Genomic DNA, 20458 nt, shown 5'->3' with positions numbered 1-20458 from the left:
ATTGTTGTATTTGATTTGCTGGTATTTTGTTGAGGATTTTTGTGTTGATATTCATCAGTGATACTGGCCTAGAATTTTCTTTTCTTGTGTTGTCCTTACCTGGTTTTGGTATCAGGGTAATGTTGGCTTCATAGAATGAGTTAGGATCCTTCCCATCCTCTTCACTTTTTTGGAAGAGTTGGATTGCATAGCTATTAAGTCTTCTTTGAATGTTTGGTAGAATTCACCAGGGAAGCCATCTCATCCTGGACTTTTATTTTTTGCAGGTTTTGCTTTACTGTTTCTATCTCCTTAATGGTTATTGGTCTATACAGATTCTCTATTTCTTCTTGACTCAGTTTTGGAAGTTTTGATGATTCTAAGAATTTATCTGTTTCTTCTAAATTATCCAGTTTGTTGGCATATAGCTTTTCATAGTTTTCTCTTATAATCTTTCATATTTCTGAGGTGTTTGTTGTAATATCCCCTTTCTTTTCTGATTTTATCTATATGAGCCTTCTCTCTCTCTCTTTTTTTTTTTTTTTTTTGGTGAGTCTAGCTAAAGGCCTGTTCATTTTGTTTATCTTTTCAAAGAACCAGCTCTTAGTTTCACTGATTTTTTTCTATTTTTTTAATTCTCTATTTCATTTATTTCTCCTCTGATTTTTATTTCCTTCCTTTGCTGATTTTGGGCTTTGTTTGTTCTTCTTTTTCCAGTTCCTTTAGGTGCACTGTGAGATGGTTTATTTGAGACTTCACTTGTTTGTTGAAGTAGGCCTTTATGGTGATAAACTTCCCTCTTATAACTGCTTTTGCTGTATCCCTTAAATTTTGGCATGTCGTATTTTCATTTTTATTTGTCTCCAGGTATTGTTTTTCTTTCTACTTTGATTTCTTTGTGGCCTGAGTTCCTGTTCAGTAGCATTTTGTTTAGTCTCTACATATTTATGGCTTTTACAATTTCCTTCCTGTAGTTGATTTCTAGTTTCATGCCATTCTGGTCAGAAAAGACGCTTAGTATTATTTCAGTTTTCTTAAATTTATTGAGACTTGTTTTGTGGCCTAATATGTGATCTCTCATTGAGAATGTTCATGTGCAGTTGAACACAATGTGTATTCTGCAGTTTTTGGTTGGAGTGTTCTGTATATATCTGCTAAGTACATCTGGTCTAATGTGTCATTTAAGGTCTGTGTTTCCTTATTGAAATTCTGTTTGGATGATCTAGCCATTGTTGTCAGTGGAGGGTTAAAGTCCCCTACCATTTTTCTTTTTTTTAAAGATTGGCACCTAAGCTAACAGCTGTTGCTAATCCTCTTTTTTTCTTCTTCTTTTTTTCCCCCAGTACATAGTTGTATATTCTAGTTGTAGGTGTGGGATATCACCTCAGCAAGGCCTGATGAGCAATGCCATGTCTGTGCCCAGGATCCAACTAGGGAAACCCCAGGCTGCCAAAGTAGAGCATGCGAACTTAACCACTCGGCCTAAGGTCTGGCCCCAAAGTCCCCTAGTATTATTGTCTGTTTCTCCTTTTATGTCTGTTAATAATCACGTTATATGTTTAGGTGCTCCTATGTTGGGTACATACGTATTTACAAGTGTTATATCCTCTTGTTGGATTGTTCTCTTTATCATTATGTATTGCCCTTCTTTGTCTCTTGTTACAGTTTTTGTTTTAAAGTCTATTTTGCCTGATGTAAGTATTGCTACCCCAACTTTCTTTTCATTGCCATTTGCATGGAGTGTCTTTTTCCATCCTTTCACTTTGAGTTTGTGAGTGTCCTTAGGTCTGAAGTGTGTCTCTTGTATGCAGCATATATATGGGTCTTGTTTTTTTATCTCCTTGGCCACCCTGTGCCTTTTGATTGGAGAGTTTAGTCCAGTGACCTTTAAGGTAGCTACTGATAAGAATGTACTTATTGCCATTTTGTTACTCTGTTTCTGTGTTTTTTAGTAGTTCTTCTCTGTACCTTTCTTCTTTTCTTGCTCTTTTCTTTTGTAATTTGATGGCTTTCTTTAGTATTATGTTTGGGTTCCTTTCTCTTAATTTTTTATTTATTATAGGTTTTCGGTTTGTCATTACCATGAGGTTCCTATATAATAACCTACGTATATGGCAATCTATATTAAGTTGATGGTCTCTTATGTTTGTCCTCTTGCTAAAAGCTCTACTCTTTTACTCCCCTCCTCTCACATTTTGTGTTTTGGACATCATTTCTAAACTCTTTTTTGTGCGTGTGTATCCATTACCATCTTATGGCAATAGATAATTTTAGTACACTTGTTTTTTGACTCTCATATTAGTTTCATAGGTGGTTGATCTGCTACCCTTATTGTATATTTGTCTTATCAGTGCTTTTATTGTGATAATTTTCTTATTCCTGTATGCAGTCTTTTCTTTTTCCACTTAAATAAGTTCCTTTAGCAGTTCTCTATGGCTAGTTTCTTGATGCTAAACTCCTTTTGTTTTTGCTTGTCTGGAAAACTCTTTTATCTTTCCTTCTGTTCTGAATGATAACCTTCACAGGTAGGGTATTCTTGGCTGTAGGATTTTCCCATTCAGCACTTTAAATATTTTGTGCCACTCCCACCTAGCCTGTGAGGTTTCTGCTGAGAAGTCAGCTTATAACCGTATGTGATTTCCTTTGTCTCTAACTTGTTGCCATACTCTTGCAGCTTTAGGATTCTCTCTCTATCTTTAATTTTTGACATTTTAATTATAATGTGTCTTTTTGTGAGCCTCTTTCGGTTTATCTTGTTTGGTGCTCTCTGTATTTCCTGTACCTGGATATCTGTTTCCTTTCTTAGATTAGCAAAGATTTCGGGTGTTATTTCTTCAGATAGCTTCTTTGCTCCTTTGGCTCTCTCATTTTCTGGGACACACATGATATGGATGTTAGGGCACTTGATGTTGTCCCAGAGGTCCCTTAAACTGTCCTTGTTCTTTTTAATCCTTTCTTGTTTTATCTGTTCTGTTTGCATGATTTCCTCTTATCTTTCATTCAGTTCACTGATACATTCTTCTGTATTGTCTGCTCTGCTATCAATTCCCTCTAGTTAATTTTTCATTTCCATTATTGTATTCTTCACTTCTCATTGGTTCTTTTTTATATTTTCCAATTCTTTGTTGAAGTTCTCTGAGTTCATCCATTCTTCTCCCTAGATAAGTGAGCTTCCTTATGATTATTAGTTTGTATTCTTTGTCAGGTAGATTGTTTATCTCTGTTTTGTTTATTTCTTTTTCTGAGGATATATGTTCCTTTGTGTCTTCATTTTGCCTCTTTCTCTGTGATTATATTTATATATTAGGTAGATTAGCTATGTCTCCTAATCTTGATGATCTGGCTATAAGAAAGAGATGACTTATGAGGCACAGCAGTGTGTTTCCCTCTTGTCACCAGTTCCAGATGTTCCAGGATTGTCCTCTGTGTGGGCTACATGTGTCCGTTGGTTGTGGCAGACTTTCTTTTGCTGCAGGTGCCTGAGAAGGCTAGTCTGTGCCCCTGGCCAGCTGGTTGTAATGCTCAGCTGCATTTGGCTGCTGTGGTCCCTTCAGTCACTTTATTGTGCTTGAGGTGCCCCTCAGCACAGTTGGCTACAAGGTCTAATAGCACATTCCTGTTACAGTTTTTCTCTTAAGTGAGTAGGCCCCCACTGTGGCTGGTTGCCAGGCTCCAGGGCTTACAGCTTTGTAGGCTTCCAGCCTGCAGGGCTGTTATCAGCTCTCAGTAGTGCAACTGGGTACGCAGGCCCCAAGTGTGGGAACACTCAGTTGTGTCAGGCATTGCAAGGTGGGGCCGATCCCCTATGTGGCTGTTTGAGAGGCATAAGTCTGCTGCACCTGACAAGCCCCGCTATCTGAAGGCTTACACACCCTGTCAACACAGTCTTGCCCCATGCATACATCCCGCCCTACTGAAGTGGACCCACTTGCCTCCCTGTAGAGGCCCCACACACTCTACAAATGCATGCCCACCCCTTACTCACGCCCTGCTCCAGAGAGGCGCACCTACACACCCCACTGCAGAGGTCCCACACACCCTACCTATGTGGGCCCACAAGTTGCCTGAGGTCTTGCTGTTTGGTGGGGCCAGTTCCCAGGGTGGGCTTCCTGCCTTAGGTGAGCTGGATTAAATTAGTGCTGTAATAGCTGGGCCATATTCCTGTGCTAACATGCCAGGGAAATAACTCAGATGGCATCAGCCAGCATCTGGGTTAGCACCCCTGTACTAGGTCACAATAATGGCTGCCACCAGTGTCTCAGTCCCTGGGGAGGTGGTCCCAGCTTGGAGAGGTCTCACCTCTCATTGAGATGGGCTCAGAGCCTGTCAAGTGAGTCACTTTTCACCAAAGGACTGTGCACCTTTCTTTCTGGTGATTTCAGGTTACTTTCTGAAATGGATACATTTGTGTGTGGGCCCTTTAAGAGCAGGCTTTTCTTTCCCTTAAGTTTGATAGCTTTTCTGGGGTTATTTCCCATTGTTGTTAGTAGCCAGCAAAGCCAGATATTATGACACTTCTCTCAGTTGTGCTCAGTGTAAAATCTGCTTATTGTTGTAAAGCTCCCCTTCTCAGATCCCCCACTCCTGCAGGAAAAGCTTCCTACCTTAAGATTGCTCCTGGCCGACCATGAAGTGCTGCGGCTAGAAGGTGGCATTTTGCTCTCAAGAAAGGAATTTCTGCGTCTTCCACCTCAGTTGGCACTCTCTCTTATTGAGGGGTTTTTTTAAATCCAGTTTTCAATTCTCTCTCAGGGGTAATTGTTCCAAGAGTAGTTGTAAATTTGTTGTGTCCATGGGAGGAGGTGAGTTCAGCATACTCTTACACTGCCATCTTGACACAGAATCAATAGACATTCTTATTTATTCTTTTGTATACTATATGCCAGGAATAAACTATTCTGACTGCTCATTCAGAACAATTCACATGTTAACATTAGTAGGCTATAGTAAACTACTGTTTGTCATACACTCAATATGAAAACATGGATTCTGATCATATGGCTAGTTTTCTTGGACAACAAAAAACTTGGATCTCAGTTTTCTCTACAAAGTGAAGTATGATTTCTTAATTCTTGAGGAGTTCTGGGATGAAAATTTCTTTATAGTTGACATTCCAGATTGCACCTGAAGTGAAGCAGTACTTTTACTTTTAGTGAAGCATGTGTTTCAGGCTAGATGACAGGGAATAATATAATGGATACTTGTGTACCCACCAGCCCAGAATGAATAAGCACTCATATTTATTTTTGCTTGATGTTTTAAAAATTGATTTAAAAAGAATATAATCCTACAAATTGTAAAATTACCGTTCCTCACTGCCATTTCTTTCTTTCTCCAGAAGCAGTCATTATCCCTCCTCAGAGGCAACCATTGTCATTAATTTGTAGTGTATCCTACTAGGTCATGCTTTATATTTTTATTATATATTTACGAACAAAAATAGTATTACCTTGTGTTTTTGAAATTTACATAAATATTCTCTTACCATATATACCATTCCATAAGTTTTTTTCTTTTGTGAAGAAGATTGGCCTTGAGCTAATATCTGTTGCCAATCTTCCTCTTTTTGCTTGAGGACGCTTGTCACTGACCTAATATCTGTGCCTATCTTCCTCTATCTTATGTGGGATGCTACCACAGCATGGCTTGACGAGCAGTGCTCAGTCCACACCCAGGACCTGAACCTGTGAACTCTGGGCTGCTGAAGCAGAGCACACAAACTTTACCACTATGCCACTGGGCTAGCCTCCATGTTTTGTTTTTAATAACATGGAATGTAACTGTTCTATATTGTTTAATATTGTGAATATACCCCACATTACTTATCTATTCTACATTAATGAATATTTCAGGTCATTTAAAATTTTTGCTAATATACGTTGTTGCACCTTTATATGTGCCCTCTTAATTTCCGTGTGCAAAAGTTTCTCTAGAAATAATAGAAGCCAAATTGATCAGTCATACAGTTTGTACATCTTCAATTTTTTTTCCAAATTTTTCTCTATAGTGCAAGACTTCATTTTCTACATGTGTTTTTATCCTTTTTTGTCATTAAACTTCGCATATTTAATATCTTATTGTGGCTTTAAGTAGTAGTTGTTTTCTTTTGTTAATCATCTAGATTTTCTTTTCAATTTTATCATTTGTTCATCTTTTTATTGGATTATTTGTCTTTCTTACTGATCTTGCAGGTATTTATATATTCTGGATTCTTCACTTTTATAGATTATATACATTACAAGTACATTTCTCTCAGTCTGCTACTTTCACTCATCTTCTGGTATATACAGGTTTTTATTTCATGAGATGAAATAAAAATGTTTCCATTCTTCTCCCATTTATGATTTCTGATTTTTGCATTAAAAAAACCACTTAATAACACTGAGGTTATTAAGATGTTCCATTTTCTTTTAGTAGTTTGAATATTTTATTTCTTTATACTCTTAATTCTTTAATGTACTTGGAGGTTTTTTGCATGTGACATCATCTAACTTTTATTTTCCAGCTAGAAAGCCAAATGTTGCAATGTCTTTTTATTGAAAAGTCTGTGCCTTCTTCACTAACTTTAATGATACCTCTGTCATATTTCAAGTTCCTATATTTGGCCAGGTCCTTTTCTCGGCTACCTTATTCATTGGTCTATTTGTCTGTAGTACTTATGTTAAAACTACAGTGTCCAAATTATTATAGCTTTAAGATATGTCTCTGTCTGGTGGGACAGGTTGCTAGGATGCTCTTGGACTTTTCGTCTTCCATATGAATTTTAGAATTATTTTGTCTAGTTCCGCAAAAGATTCTATTGAGATTTTGATTGGACTGACAATGAATTTTAGGTCAATTTGGGGGGATTTGATATCTTTTCTATTGAGTCTTCCCATCCATGAGTGTGGCATATTTGTTTATTCATGTAGACTTTAAAGAAAGAAACTTACAGAATTATAGTTTACATAACATAAAATTCACCCATTCCAAGTATAGAATTCAATAATTTTTGGTAGACTTGTGCAACCGTCACCGTAAACCAGTTTTAGAACATTTTCATGAGATTGACTTTCATTTCCTTTCATAATGTTTTGTAACTTTCCCCATAAAGATCTTATTTCTTTTCTTTTTTTTTTGTTTTAATTCTTAGGTAGTTTGTTTTCTTTTGTTACTACATTTAATGGCTATCTTCGTATTACATTTTCTAATTGACTATTTCTGGCTTATAGAAATGCTTTTTTCCCCCCAAGTGTCAGGTATACTATAAAGTGTAAGGAAAAGTGATTTCATTACCCACTTACTCATTATTTATAGAGAGTATGGTTCAAACATGTCTTTCTAAGGCATAGGTTGGCTAATTATATGGCTTGACTAATTTTTCTACCTAATTTCTGTATATTTAACACAGCACATCTCAACTGTGCAACAGTTGCCTTTCACTTCCTGAGAGACCTTTGTATATTATTTTGTGTTTCATGAAATTCTTATCAAGAAAAATTATAGTTTAGAAGTGAATTTTTTGGAAATAGCTTTTCTGTTGACACAGTTATTACATGTTAATGAGACCAAATTTGGAAACTGCAAAAAGGAAAAGAGATAAAAGTTGCTGATAAAGCCTATCATCCAGAGATAAGAACTGTTAATCTTACATCTGGATAATCTGTTGTTTATTTATACTTTTACTACATATATAATTAGGAAAGAATTTAGCTGCAAGTAACAGAATACCTAACAGTGACTTAAACAGATAAAGGTTTGTTTATTTGCTCAAGAAGTCTAGAGGTTGGTAGTCCTGGACTGATGTGGCAGCTCAGTAATGTCATTAAGGACTCAGGTTAGCCATCCTTAGCTTAAGGTTTCTCTCTCTTTTTTTTTTTATTGTGACGTGCTCAATTTTCATGTGTGTGTATGTGGGTGATGACATTTTCAGGAAGTTCTTGATATACTGTTTCAAGTCTCAGAAAGGAGATGGAAGAAAACCTATAATAAGTTTTAAAAGAGAGTTTGGAGGAGTGATGTAAGGAACCTGGTGGAGTGAGCTCTTCCCTTTATCTCTCCCTCTTTGAACTTCAACTAAATGGATATTCACTGACCAATAGAGGATTCCCAAAGAGCACAACAGGATGCCTGAGAGACCCATGCAGCTATACATTTGAACATGAATGGACTGGGCCACCTGGAAGTAGTGGAGATACGTGAGCACTCCTCTACCATTTCCTGGTGGTCCTACAAGTGAGAATGCTCCTTGGCCAAACTGTAAGAATAGGTGGTGGCATCCTTCAGCCTACGTGCGAATACTTTCCCACCTGGTAGGGGAGCCCATTGTGCCACTGCAGTTCCAATGAATGGCCCAGGGCTTGGGCTCCATGAAGGAGCCCTGCTCACCAAGTGCGGTGGCCAGCGCAACTGTAAGAAGTGGTGGTGGTGGCCCTGAGCTCATGTGTGAACACTTTCCTGGGTGGTGCGAGTGCCCACCATACCCCCACAAATTCTAGCAGATGGGGTGGGGTCAGAAACACAGCTCCTCCTTCCCCAGAGTGGTAGCAGGTGGAACCTGCAACCTGATACTACTACAAATACACTGGCAAAGGATTAGTTCATCAACCACTGTGAGAAACTACAGCAGCAATTCATAGCAGAAGGAAACTGACCAAGTCTCCAGAAATCAACTCTGAAGTCAGAGAAATTTACAATCTAGATGACAGAGAATTACCTGTCATAAAGAAACTCAACGAGTTACAAGAAAACTCAAAGTTCACTGAGCTCAGGAATGATATTAGTGAGAAGGAATATTTCACCAAAGAGATTGAAACTATAAAAAAATCAAGTAGAAATTCTGGATATGAAGAACACAATCAGATAGAAAATAATCCAGAATCCTTAAAAAAGAAAGAATTGGTGATTTACAGGATATAAATATAGAAATGTTTCAGGTGGAGGAGTACAGAAAACTAAGATTTTTAAAAAAAGGAATTCTTCGAGAAATATCTGACCCAATTAGGAAGAGCAACATAAGAATTACAGACATTCCAGAGTGAGAAGAGATGGAGAAAGGAACAGAGAGCTTGTTAAAGAAAGAATAGCTGAGAACTTCCCATACCTGGGGGAGGAACCGGACTTACAAATACATGAAGCCAATAGAACTCATAATTACATCGGTGCTAAAAGACCTTCTTCAAGGCATATGACTGGCAAAAGTCAGCAACAGAGAAAAATAGCAAAGGCAGCAAGGCAGAAGGAAAAAAAACCTACAAAGGAACCCCTATCAGGCTTTTAGTGAATTTCTCAGCAGAATCCTTGTAGGCTGGGAGAGCAGAATGTTATATTTAGAATACTGAAAGACAGAAACTTTCAGCCAAGAATACTCTATCTAGCGAAACTATCCTTCACATACGATGGAGAAATAAAAGCTTTCCCAGATAAACAAAAGCTGAGGGAGTTCATCATCATTAGACCTCTCCTACAAGAAATGATGAAGGATGCTCTCTTACCTGAAACAAAAAGGCAAAAGTCTACAAAGCTTTTAGCAAGGAAATAAATAGACAAGATCAGAAAACTGCAGTTCTATTTCAGAACAGGGTAGCAAATAATTATAACTTAAAATATAAAGGGAAGGAAACCATCAAAAATAACTATAAACACTTCAACTTAGTCACATACTTGCAACACAAAACATAATTTTTGACAACAGCAACTCAGAAGGGCAAGTGGGAAGGGATGGAACCTGCTTAGGCTAATGGAGATAAGAGGCTAACAGAAAACATAATATCTCATTTACGAGATCTTTTATACAAAACTCACAGTAACCACTAAATGAAAAACCAAAGCAGAACCATAATTCGTGAATAAAGAGAAAACTGAGAAAACAACCACAGAAAATGACCTAACTGAAATGGCAGTCAGAAAAAACAAAGGAAGAGAAACAGTGGAAATGTAGAACAACTGGAAAACAAGAAATAAAATGGCAGTATTAAGTCCTCATATGTCAATAATCACTCTAAATGTATAATTTTTCAATTTTCCAATCAAATGACACAGAGTAGCTGGATGGATTAAAAAACACAACCCAACAATATATTGCCTACAGGAAACACATCTCAGCTGTAAAGACAAACATAGGCTCAGAGTGAAACGATGGAAGATGATACTCCAAATTAATGGCAAACAAAAGAAAGCAGATGTTGCCATACTTATATCAAACAAAGCAGACTTCAAGATAAAAAAGGCAATGAGAGACAAAGAGGGTCAGTATATAATGATTTAAGGGACTTTCCACCAAGAGGATATAACACTTGTTAATACATATGCACCTAACACAGGAGCATCAACGTATATAAAGCAACTATTAACAGACCTAAAGAGAGAAATTAACAGTAACACAATAATAGTAGGGGACCTTAACACCCTACTTACATCAATGCATAGATCATTGAGACAGAAATTCAATAAGGAAATAGTAGATTTAAGTGAAACACTTGATCAGATGGACTTAATACTTATACAGAAAGCATTCCATCCAAAAACAGCAGAATACACATTCTCCTCAAGTGCACTTGGAACATTCTCAAATATAGACCATATATAGGGAAATAAAGCAAGCCTCAATAAATTTAAGAAGGTTGAAATTATATCAACCATCTTTTCCAAACATAATGCTATGATACTAGAAATCAACTACAAGAAAAAAGCTAAGAAAGTCACAAATATGTGGAGACTAAATATAACACTACTGAAAAGCCGTTGGATCAGCGAAGAAATCAAAGGAGAAATTATGAAATACCTGGAGGCATGAAATGAAATGAAAATACAATATGCCAACTCTTACGGGATGCAGCAAAAGCAGTTATAAGAGGGAAATTCGTAGTAATACATGCGCACCTCAACAAACAAGAAAAATCTCAAATAAGTAATCTTAAACTACACCTACCAGAACTAGAAAAAGAACAAACAAAACCCAAAGTCAGCAGAAGAAGGTAAATAATAAAAATTAGAGCAGAAATAAATAGAGACTAAGAAAACAGTAGAAAGGATCAATGAAAGTAAGAGCTGGTTCTTTGAGAAGATAAACAAAATTGACAAACCCTTAGCCACCTCACTAAGAAAAAGAAGCCTCAAATAAATAAAATCAGAAATGAAAGAGGAGAAATTACAATGGATACCGCAGAAATACAAAGCATTATAAGAGAATATTATGAAAACTATATGCCCACAAATTTGATAACCTACAAGAAATAGATAAATTCTTAGATTCATGCAACCTCCCAAAACTGAATCAAGAAAAATAGAGAATCTGAAAAAAACCAATCATGAGTAAAGAGACAGAAACAGTAGTCAAAAACCTGCCAAAATATAAGAGTCCAGGACCAGATGGTTTCTCTGGAGAATTGTACCAAACATTCAAAGGAGACTTAATACGCATCCTTCTCAAACTATTCCACAAAATTGAAAAAGACAAAACATTTCCTAACTCATTCTATGAGGCCAACATTACGCTGATACCAAAACCAGGTAAGGACAGCACAAAGAAGGAAACTTGCAGGGCAATATTGCTGATGAACATAGTTGCAAAAATCCTCAACAAGATATTGGCAACCCAAGTACACCAATACATTAAAAGGATCATACACCATGATCAAGTGGGATTTATACCAGTCACTCAGGGATGGTTCGACATCTGCAAATTAATCAGTGTGATACACCACATTAACAAAATGAGGTTTAAAAATCACATGATCATCTCAATAGACGCAGAGAAAGCGTTTGACAAGATCCAACATCCATTTATGATACAAACTCTGAATAAAATAGGTATAGAAGGAAAGTACCTCAACATAATAAAGGCTCTATATGACAAACCCATAGCCAACATCTTGTTTAATGGTGAAAAACTGAAAGGCATCCCTCTGAGAACAGGAATAAGACAAGAGTGCTCACTCTCGCTATTCATATTTAACATAGTACTTGAGATTTTGGCCAGAGCAACTAGGCAAGAAAAAGAAATAAAGGGAATACAAATTGGAAAGGAAGAAATGAAACTCTCTCTCTTTGCAGGTGACATGATTCTACATATTGAAAACCCTAAGGAATCCATCAGAAAACTATTGGAAATAACAACTGCAGCAAAGTTGCAGGGTACAAAATCAACTTAGAAAAATCAGGTGTGCTTCTATACACTAATAATGAACTAGCAGAAAGAGAAGCCGAGAATACAATCCCATTTACAATTGTAACAAAAAGAATGAAATATCTAGGAATAAATTTGACCAAGCAGATGAAAGATCTATACACTGAAGATTCTAAGACATTTTGGAAAGTAATTGAAGATATAAAGAAATGGAAAGGTATTCCATGCTCATGGATTTGAAGAATAAACATAGTTAAAATGTCTGTATTTCCTAAAGCAATCTACAGATTCGATGCAATCTCAGTCAGAATCCTAATGAGATTCTTCACAGAAATATAGTAAATAATCCTAAAATTTATATGGAACAACAAAAGACCTTGAATAGCCAAAGCAATCCTGAGAACAAAGAACAACCTAGAGGCGTCACCCTGACTTCAAAATGTACTACGAAGTCACAGTAATCAAAACAGCATGGTACTGGTGCAAAAACAGACGTGTGGATCAATGGAACAGAATTGAACGCTCAAAAATAAAAACCACACATCTATGGACAGTTAATCTTGACAGAGGAGCCAAGAACGTACAATGGAGAAAGGAAAGTCTTGTTACTAAATGGGGTTGGGAAAACTGGACAGCTACATGCAAAAGAATGAAAGTAGACCATTATCTTGCACCATAAACAAAAATTAAACCACAATGAACTAAAGACTTGATTGTAAGACCCGAAACCATAAAACTCGTGGAATACAACAGGCAATACACTCTTTGACGTTGGTCGTAGCAGCATCTTTTCGAATACCATGTCTGCTCAGGCAAGGAAAAGGAAAGACAAAGTTAACAAATGGGACTGCATCAGACTAAAAAGCTTCTGCAGGGCAAAGAAAACTATGAACAAAATGAGAAAACAACCCACCAATTGGGGGAGAATATTTGAAAATCGTATATATGACAAGGAGTTAATCTGCAAAATATATAGAGAACTCATACAACTCAATAACAAAAAGAACAAATAACCCAATCCAAAAATGGGCAGAGGAGATGAACAGACATTTTTCCAAAGAAGATATACAGATGGTCAGCAGACACATGAAAAGATTTCAATATCACTTATTATTAGGGAAATGCAAATCAAAACTACAATGAAATAGCACCTTACACCTGTCAGAATGGCTATGATTACTAAGACAAAAAAATCACAAATGTTGGAGAGGATGTGCAGAAAATGGAACCCTCATACACTGCTGGTGGGAATGCAAACTGGTGCTGCCACAATGGAAAACAGTATGGAGATTTCTCATAAAATTGAAGTACCATACGATCCAGCTATCCCACTACTCGGTATTTATCTAAAGAACTTGAAATCAACAATTCAAAGAGATTTATACACTCCTATTTTCATTGCAGCACTTTTCACAATATCCAAGATGTGTCAGCAACCCAAGAGCCATTCTACAGATGAATGGGTAAAGATGATGTGGTATATGTATACAATGCGATACTACTCAGCCATAAAAAAGACAAAATCGTCCCATTTGTTTACATAAACATCAGTGGCTTGTAAGGCAAATGTCAATTATATTTCTCAATAGCTGAGTTTTACAAGGCTTTCATTCATTTCAAATTGAAGTATTAAGTTGTTAAACAATAATGAATAGATGATCAGGATTGTGTATGGATTGACATTTTAAAAAAACATATTTTACAAGTCATACATTTAGTCTTGATATTTCTTGCAAAAATTTCTTAGGGAAAATACTCAGAATTTGTGTAAGGTGATTTTTGGAAAAAGTGAATTGATTTTAAACATTGCAACTAAGTACAGCTCTTATTTCTTTCAGCTTCTTACCGGAAGCCGTATGTTGCACTTATTCATGGAATTACAATGGGTGGGGTAAGTAGACTGTTTTACTCTCATCATTGAAGTGAGGGGATGGGTGTAATACAATAGAATTCTGTGTAACAAAATCATGTTTGGGTTTTGGATGGAGCCTTGCAGGTTTGGGATATAATACGTGCTTATAGCCATTTTAGAATAGCTCCACCCAAAAAGAATATGTTCTTAATTATGTTATATGCCATTTTAGCTTCTTGAATTAGTACACTTTTTTAAGCCAACAGAACTGATAGAATCTTTTTTTGTTTAATGTAGAGCTGTTTTTTACTTTTTAGCTGATTGCTTCCGACTTTAGAGAAGAAACTGGAATGTTGAGTTTTTTTGAGACACTGAATAGTGGGGATGTGGTTCCCTAAAGCGTATCTGTTGCACAAAATCTCACCTTAGTGAAAGTGTTTGGATACTTTATGAAGTTCTCTGAAACTACATTTCTATCAGTTGACAAGTATTTATTTTGCATCTGTTTTATTACAAAGAAGTCTTAAATGTCATTGGCCTTGAATAATTTGATAGGGAGTTGGAGAAAAAAGTGAAATAATTACAGAAAAAGTGATAAAATCATATGGCACTGACTATATTAAAGACAAACCTTTAAAGTGAGAGGTCAGAATGGGACTTCAGTCCAGCAAAATATAGGATGTAGGTAGGTAGTAGGAGGCCAAAGGGTGGAATTTAAAAAATTCCACCTGTTCGTTGTTTCAGAGATTTAATCACTGAAAATACAAGAAGTCCCCTCTTTTTCTAGTAGAACCACACTAGGTGAAGCCTCTTGGGCACTGGGAATTGCTTGGATCTTGCATATCATTTTGAGAAGGGATTCCACTAGCAGCTATGGTTAGGAAACAGGATTAAGGGTAATCTATACCTCTCTGCTTGTTGGCAGGTACTAAGCATGAGTTGACTGTGCTTTGTCAAGAAAGTATTAACATGGGGAAAATAAGAACTCCTTGAAAAAAAAAAAAACACTGCAGAACAAGGGGAAGGAAAATAATCTGAAGCATTGAAGGAAGAGCTGCCCTGTGAATGTGAAAAGAACCAGGAAAAAAATGAAAACAAAAAGTATGGGGCATACATAGTAACATGTAAAAAGATGGCCCCAGTAAAATAGGAGAGATAGCCCATAAGGAGACAAGCTCAGTTGAAAGGGCAACAGGTTGAAAAGGGGAATAGATAACATAAGGAAGGGTGACTGGACACTAAAATGCAGTAGCAGAACTGACATTCCACTTTGAAGACAATAGATTAGAAGAATTTGAATTTAATATTACAGATAATAAAGTTGTATCTGTGGAGGAAAAACCTGAGAAGCTCTCACCAAAAAAAGACTAGGATAAAAATGAGAATGAACGTTTTGAGGTAATGAATGTGAAAGAAAGATACTGGGAACTCAACAAAGGAATGATAAATATTCCATGGAAGGTAAATCAAGCATTTGGAATGGAAATGATGATCAGATATAATTAAAGACGACTTTCTTTTATTTAATTAAAAACAAAAACTCTCAAACCCATGGTATGTATAATTAAAGGAAACACAGCATTCCAGATAAAAATCAATGAAAAGAGATCAGCATTCCTAGACAAAAGTTCACAGAAGTTTTTTTGAATTACAGGCTTTAAGAAAAAACAAACAACTGCTCAAGTGTTCCAAGGTGGGGATGAAGAGGTGGTTAGTGACTACAGGTTACGTACAAAGGAATGTCAAGTCATTCTGGTTTCAGACTTTGTTATTAGTATAATAACAAAATAAAAAATTGCCAGAAGTCAATGGATTGAGGAAGTTGTGAAATACTTAAGAGCCAAGAGTTTTCTACCCAACCAAGTTGTCATTTAGTATAAATGTAAAGAAAAATATTCTCAGAAATGAAAGGACTTGGAAAATATATTGCTGACATACCGTTGTTGGAACTGTTTCAGTAAATGTTTGATCTAGTTGACCAAGAGATCGCTCAAATTTAATAACATAAGAGTGGTTTTGATATGAAAGGATCAAGGAACTGCCCTTTCGTGCTGTCAGTGGGCAGAACTTTCCTCTTTTCATAGGAGCCTGAGAAGAACTATTATTGCCCTAGCATACCACATCTGGATGAATTGGCCATGCATTTTGCCCTCCAGGACATGTATAGGTTGGTACAGTGTCTGTACACATTCTTATGTATGTTACAGCCAAGAATACTCCATTTATTTCTAAAGAGAAGACTGCAGTAAAACAAAGATAATGTTGTCTTGAATAGAGGGAGTAAGGATGATGCTGCTTCTTTCTGCTGGTCTGTTTTCTGTATTTACTTTAAAGAGTATGAATGACTTTAAAAATGAAAATGAAAATATACTTTATAGGGGCCGGCCCTGTAGCCGAGTGGTTTTAAGTTCGTGTGCTCTGCTTCGGCGGCCCAGGGTTTCACTGGTTCGGATCCCGGGCGTGGACATGGCACTGCTCATTAGGCCATGCTGAGGCAGTGTCCCACATTGCCACAACTAACCTATATACAATTAAAATATATACAACTATGCACTGAGGGGATTTGGGGAGAGGAAGCAGAAAAAAAAAAAGATTGGCAACAGTTGTTAGCTCAGATGCCAATCTTTAAAAAAAAAAAAAAAAGAAAATATACTTTATATTTGCCTTTCTTAACCAGAATACCACCAAGATTTGTCTTAGTGCCCTAAGGCGATGGTTTTCAAGGTGTTATCCCTGTACCAGCAGTCTCAGCAGCACTTGGTAATTTGTTAGAAATACACATTCTTGGGCCCTACCCCTAGAGTCAAATTCTAGGGGTGGGGCCCAGCGGCATGTGTTTTAATAGGCCCTCCAAGTGATTCTGAGTTACGTTAAGTGTGAGAACCAGTGTTCTCAGGCATCCGTTGAATGTAATGGTTAACTTCTCTCCTATTTCTGTCCTGCGCTTCTAGAATGGTACCAGTTATGTACTGTTTTTGGGAAAATTGAAAAAATAGTCAAGTCATTTGCAGCGCTCTGTGGTTCAGATGAGGAACCCCTCAATAAGAAAGCTTCTTTTGTATTACATATTGTCAACCCTCCCACCCCCAAAATCTGTGTATCTTTTCTCCCATCAGGTCTGCCTACCTACATGTCCCATATATACTCTATATCTAATTCATCCTTAAAGACTGAAATTCTACACTATTCTTTGACAGTCTTAAATACTACTATGATTAGATGTGATTTCTTCCTCCACTGACTCAATAAATTCAATCTGTACTCCAAATTTGGCTTTTATACTTTAATTGCTAGTTAATATGAAATATGCTTAAGTGTATTAGATGGTGTAGAAGAGGAAGAAATATTCCTCTATCCTTCCAGGTTCTTCTGACTAAGAATTAAATTGACATGAGACAGAATAACAGGAGAAAATCAAACAAAACTAAGTAAATTGCCAAAGCTACCACCTTAAATACCATCTTAAGCTAAAGACATAGGAGGATATTGGGGGTTGTGGTTTGGGATTTCAAAGGGGAGAAAGGCAATTCATGTGGAGATGGAACAGCAAATGTTTGGTAAACAAATGATTGCCATGCCTTGCATAGTCAGAGAGACATGGAGAGGACTTTGATCAAATGGGCCTTACTAGGTTCCTCCTTGTCTACCACACCTGGTTCACATTATGCTATATTTAGCTATGGTGACAGCTCCTTCCTAGAAGAGGCCTTCTATCTTAAGTTCTTTTAGGTAGTTAGGGATAAGGTTGAAGTTTCTTCCTGAGTCTTTTGTTCTTAAAAATAATCAAGCCATACATTTATCCCAGAGAAATGGAAACTTAAGTTCACACACAAAAACCTGTATACAAATGTTTATAGCAGTTTTATTTATAATAACCAAAAACTGGAATCAGCCCAGATGACCTTGAACAGATGAATGGTTAAACAAACTGTGATACATACATACCAGGGAATGCCACTCAGCAATAAAAAGGAAGGAACTATTGATACAAGCAACAGTTTGGATGAATTATGCTGAACTAGCATAATCGCCAAAGGTTACATATTGTATGGTTCCATTTATATAACGTTTTGAAAATGACGTAATTTTAGGAGTGGAGGACAGAGATGGGGGAGTGGAGGGAAAGTGGGAGTAGTTATTAAAGACAACCTGAGAAATAAAAAAAAATCAAGCCATAGAGACACATTTTGGGCTAGTAAATTTTGCTCCCCTATATTGAATGGTCTGTAACCGCAAGGATTATCATCATGCCTTTTTTTTAACTTTCGCATAACAACTAGGAATGCTCAGTACATATTTAATAAATTGTTTATTAAAAGACTTTTCTGAATAGTGATATGAACATCTTGTGTAGAGTTTGAAAGAGAAAAATGTATAGACTGGATGTGAACCAGCCCTTTTTTTTGTAGTGAGATTTTGTATGTATCTTGGTTTGGGAGGCTAACTTTTCATGTCTCCTTTACAAACTTTGCTGAATCTAAGATTCTTAGTGAACTCTAGCTTTTGAAAATGTAATCCTGCATGTCAGTGGCTCTCAATCCTGGCTACATTTTAGAATCACTTAGGAGTCTCTTAGAAATTCCAGTGCCCAGGCTTTACTCACCTCCCAGAAGCGTTAAATCAGATATTGGAGTGGGACCCAGGCATTTTTAAAGCTCTCTGGTGATCCAAGTATGAAGCTAAGGTGATGAACTGTTGATTTACTAGTGATTCTTAGCTAATGTGTGGTTCAGTGTTACCTGTGGACTTTATTCAGAATTCCCTTAAGACATTGATTCTCACAGGTTAGCTCATATCTAGAATCACCTGGGGGGTTTGTTAAGGCACAGACTCTTCCTCCCACTCCCATTTCCAGTTTAGTCAGTTTGAAGTATGGCCTAAGAATGAGCATTTCTAACTAGTAGGGGTACCTCACTTTAGGAACCACTACCTTAAGGTGTTGAGAACACAGAGTGTGTTATCCAAAAAGCCTTTATTTTCAGGATTTTTAGTAGAGTTTTAGTATTACACATAATTTTTAGTATAGATAAATTTTTAATCCTAATATGGAAGTATGAGAATAAGATAGGGCAAATATGGCTTTAGAAAAGGTGTACAAATAGTAATTATCTCTCTATCTTGATTCTGATCAATGAATTGTTTCTTATAATGTAGGAAAGAATTTTAGGAAAATGTGAACAATCCAAAAGATGGTGCTATAGAGCATGTTTTTTTGTTTTTTTTTTTTGCTATAGAAAACATTTTTTCCAGCAAGGAAAATGACAGTTTTACTGTCTCTTTTATCCACCATAAAGAGGAGCACAGCACTTTGTAGAGGGGATTGCTAAGTTCTATTTATTATGTTTCAGATTTCAGAAATTTGAACTTCTACTCAGTATTTTGGTATACGGTAAAATAAAAATGAGTGTTTCTGAATGGTTCTCCACTTGGTTGACCAAAATTAGGTAAGATTATGTCATTCCAGCATTTCTGAAAACACTGGATAAAAAATTTTTTTTGTGAATAGCAGTTTCAAAGAATAGTTCATTATGTTTCCTAAGAAAACAAATTTTTAATTTCCTTTACCCTTTATTTTAAACATCTGGTCATATTTTCTCCAGTTAATATACAACAGAAAGGCAAATTTGCTTAAAAAATTAAAATTAATTTTAAGTAGGTATAGAAGAGAGAAAAATCCTTAAATTTTTATTCTGTGCATGTAGTATCACCCCCATTTCCCTGAATTGGATTCAAAGTTTCTTTCTTTTCTCCCTTCCACCTTCCTTTTCTCCCTCCCTCCCTTCTTTCCTTTTCTCTCCTCCTAATGCATTTTACAACAGAAACAAAGTTAGCTCCCCCAAACCAACTCAACATATGGGTGCAATATGGTATTGTTTTTGAGTTTCCCAGTGTCCTCAAGATGCTGCTAGCAAAAGGCTTTTGTAATCAATATAATGGAAAATTAAAAGTTTTAAGGCATATTTAGAAGGGGTATGTTCTAATGAATAGAGAACTGGGAATTGGAATGGAAACAATAAGCATGTATTATACCCACATGACTTTATTGGGACACAAACCAGCCACTTGGAAAATTGACTAGTGCTCAGTTAAATGGAGGCTACTGAATCAGATTAAGTGTTGCCACTGATTGTTGTCATTGAGACATGTTCTGTCCTTTTCTTAGAAAAGAATGAACAGTCCTAAAAGAGTGAATTATGTTAATGTATTGCAAAGGTCTGTAAGACATAACAAGGTATGTCTTTGTTCAGTTTTAAAAGGTATTCTGTTTTTGCTGTGGTTAGTGACAGTTGAACAGATTACATTTTAAGAAACCGTTTTTTATTATAATAAAATGCTTGGCTTTTCTTAAACAACATTTAGTTACTTAATGGAACCTGAGAGCTTATGAAAGAAGAGATGAAATAATTTTATTAACTAAGTTAAAGAAGATTTTTAAAGAAACTTTTGAGTTTAGCTTACTTTGGTACACTTCTTCCCCCCATGTCATTTAAATCTCTTGAATTAAAAAAAATAGTTGTTAT

General features: G+C 36.4%; 1 protein-coding gene across 2 annotated transcripts in view; it reads left to right on the top strand.

Annotated features, from left to right (window-relative positions):
• HIBCH (3-hydroxyisobutyryl-CoA hydrolase) overlaps positions 1-20458 on the top strand; it is a 98967-nt gene that overhangs the window by 27530 nt on the left and 50979 nt on the right. For both annotated transcript variants that reach the window (XM_008516520.2, XM_008516521.2), the window contains one exon: positions 13924-13976. In XM_008516520.2, the coding sequence (XP_008514742.1) occupies positions 13924-13976 (53 nt within the window). The remainder of the gene's footprint in view (positions 1-13923; positions 13977-20458) is intronic.

The sequence above is a fragment of the Equus przewalskii genome, chromosome 17, assembly GCF_037783145.1.
Source record: "Equus przewalskii isolate Varuska chromosome 17, EquPr2, whole genome shotgun sequence".
Classification (NCBI taxonomy): Eukaryota; Metazoa; Chordata; class Mammalia; order Perissodactyla; family Equidae; genus Equus; species Equus przewalskii.
The sequence above is the reverse complement of the archived record's forward strand: the minus strand, read 5'-3'. Positions and strand labels throughout refer to the sequence as shown.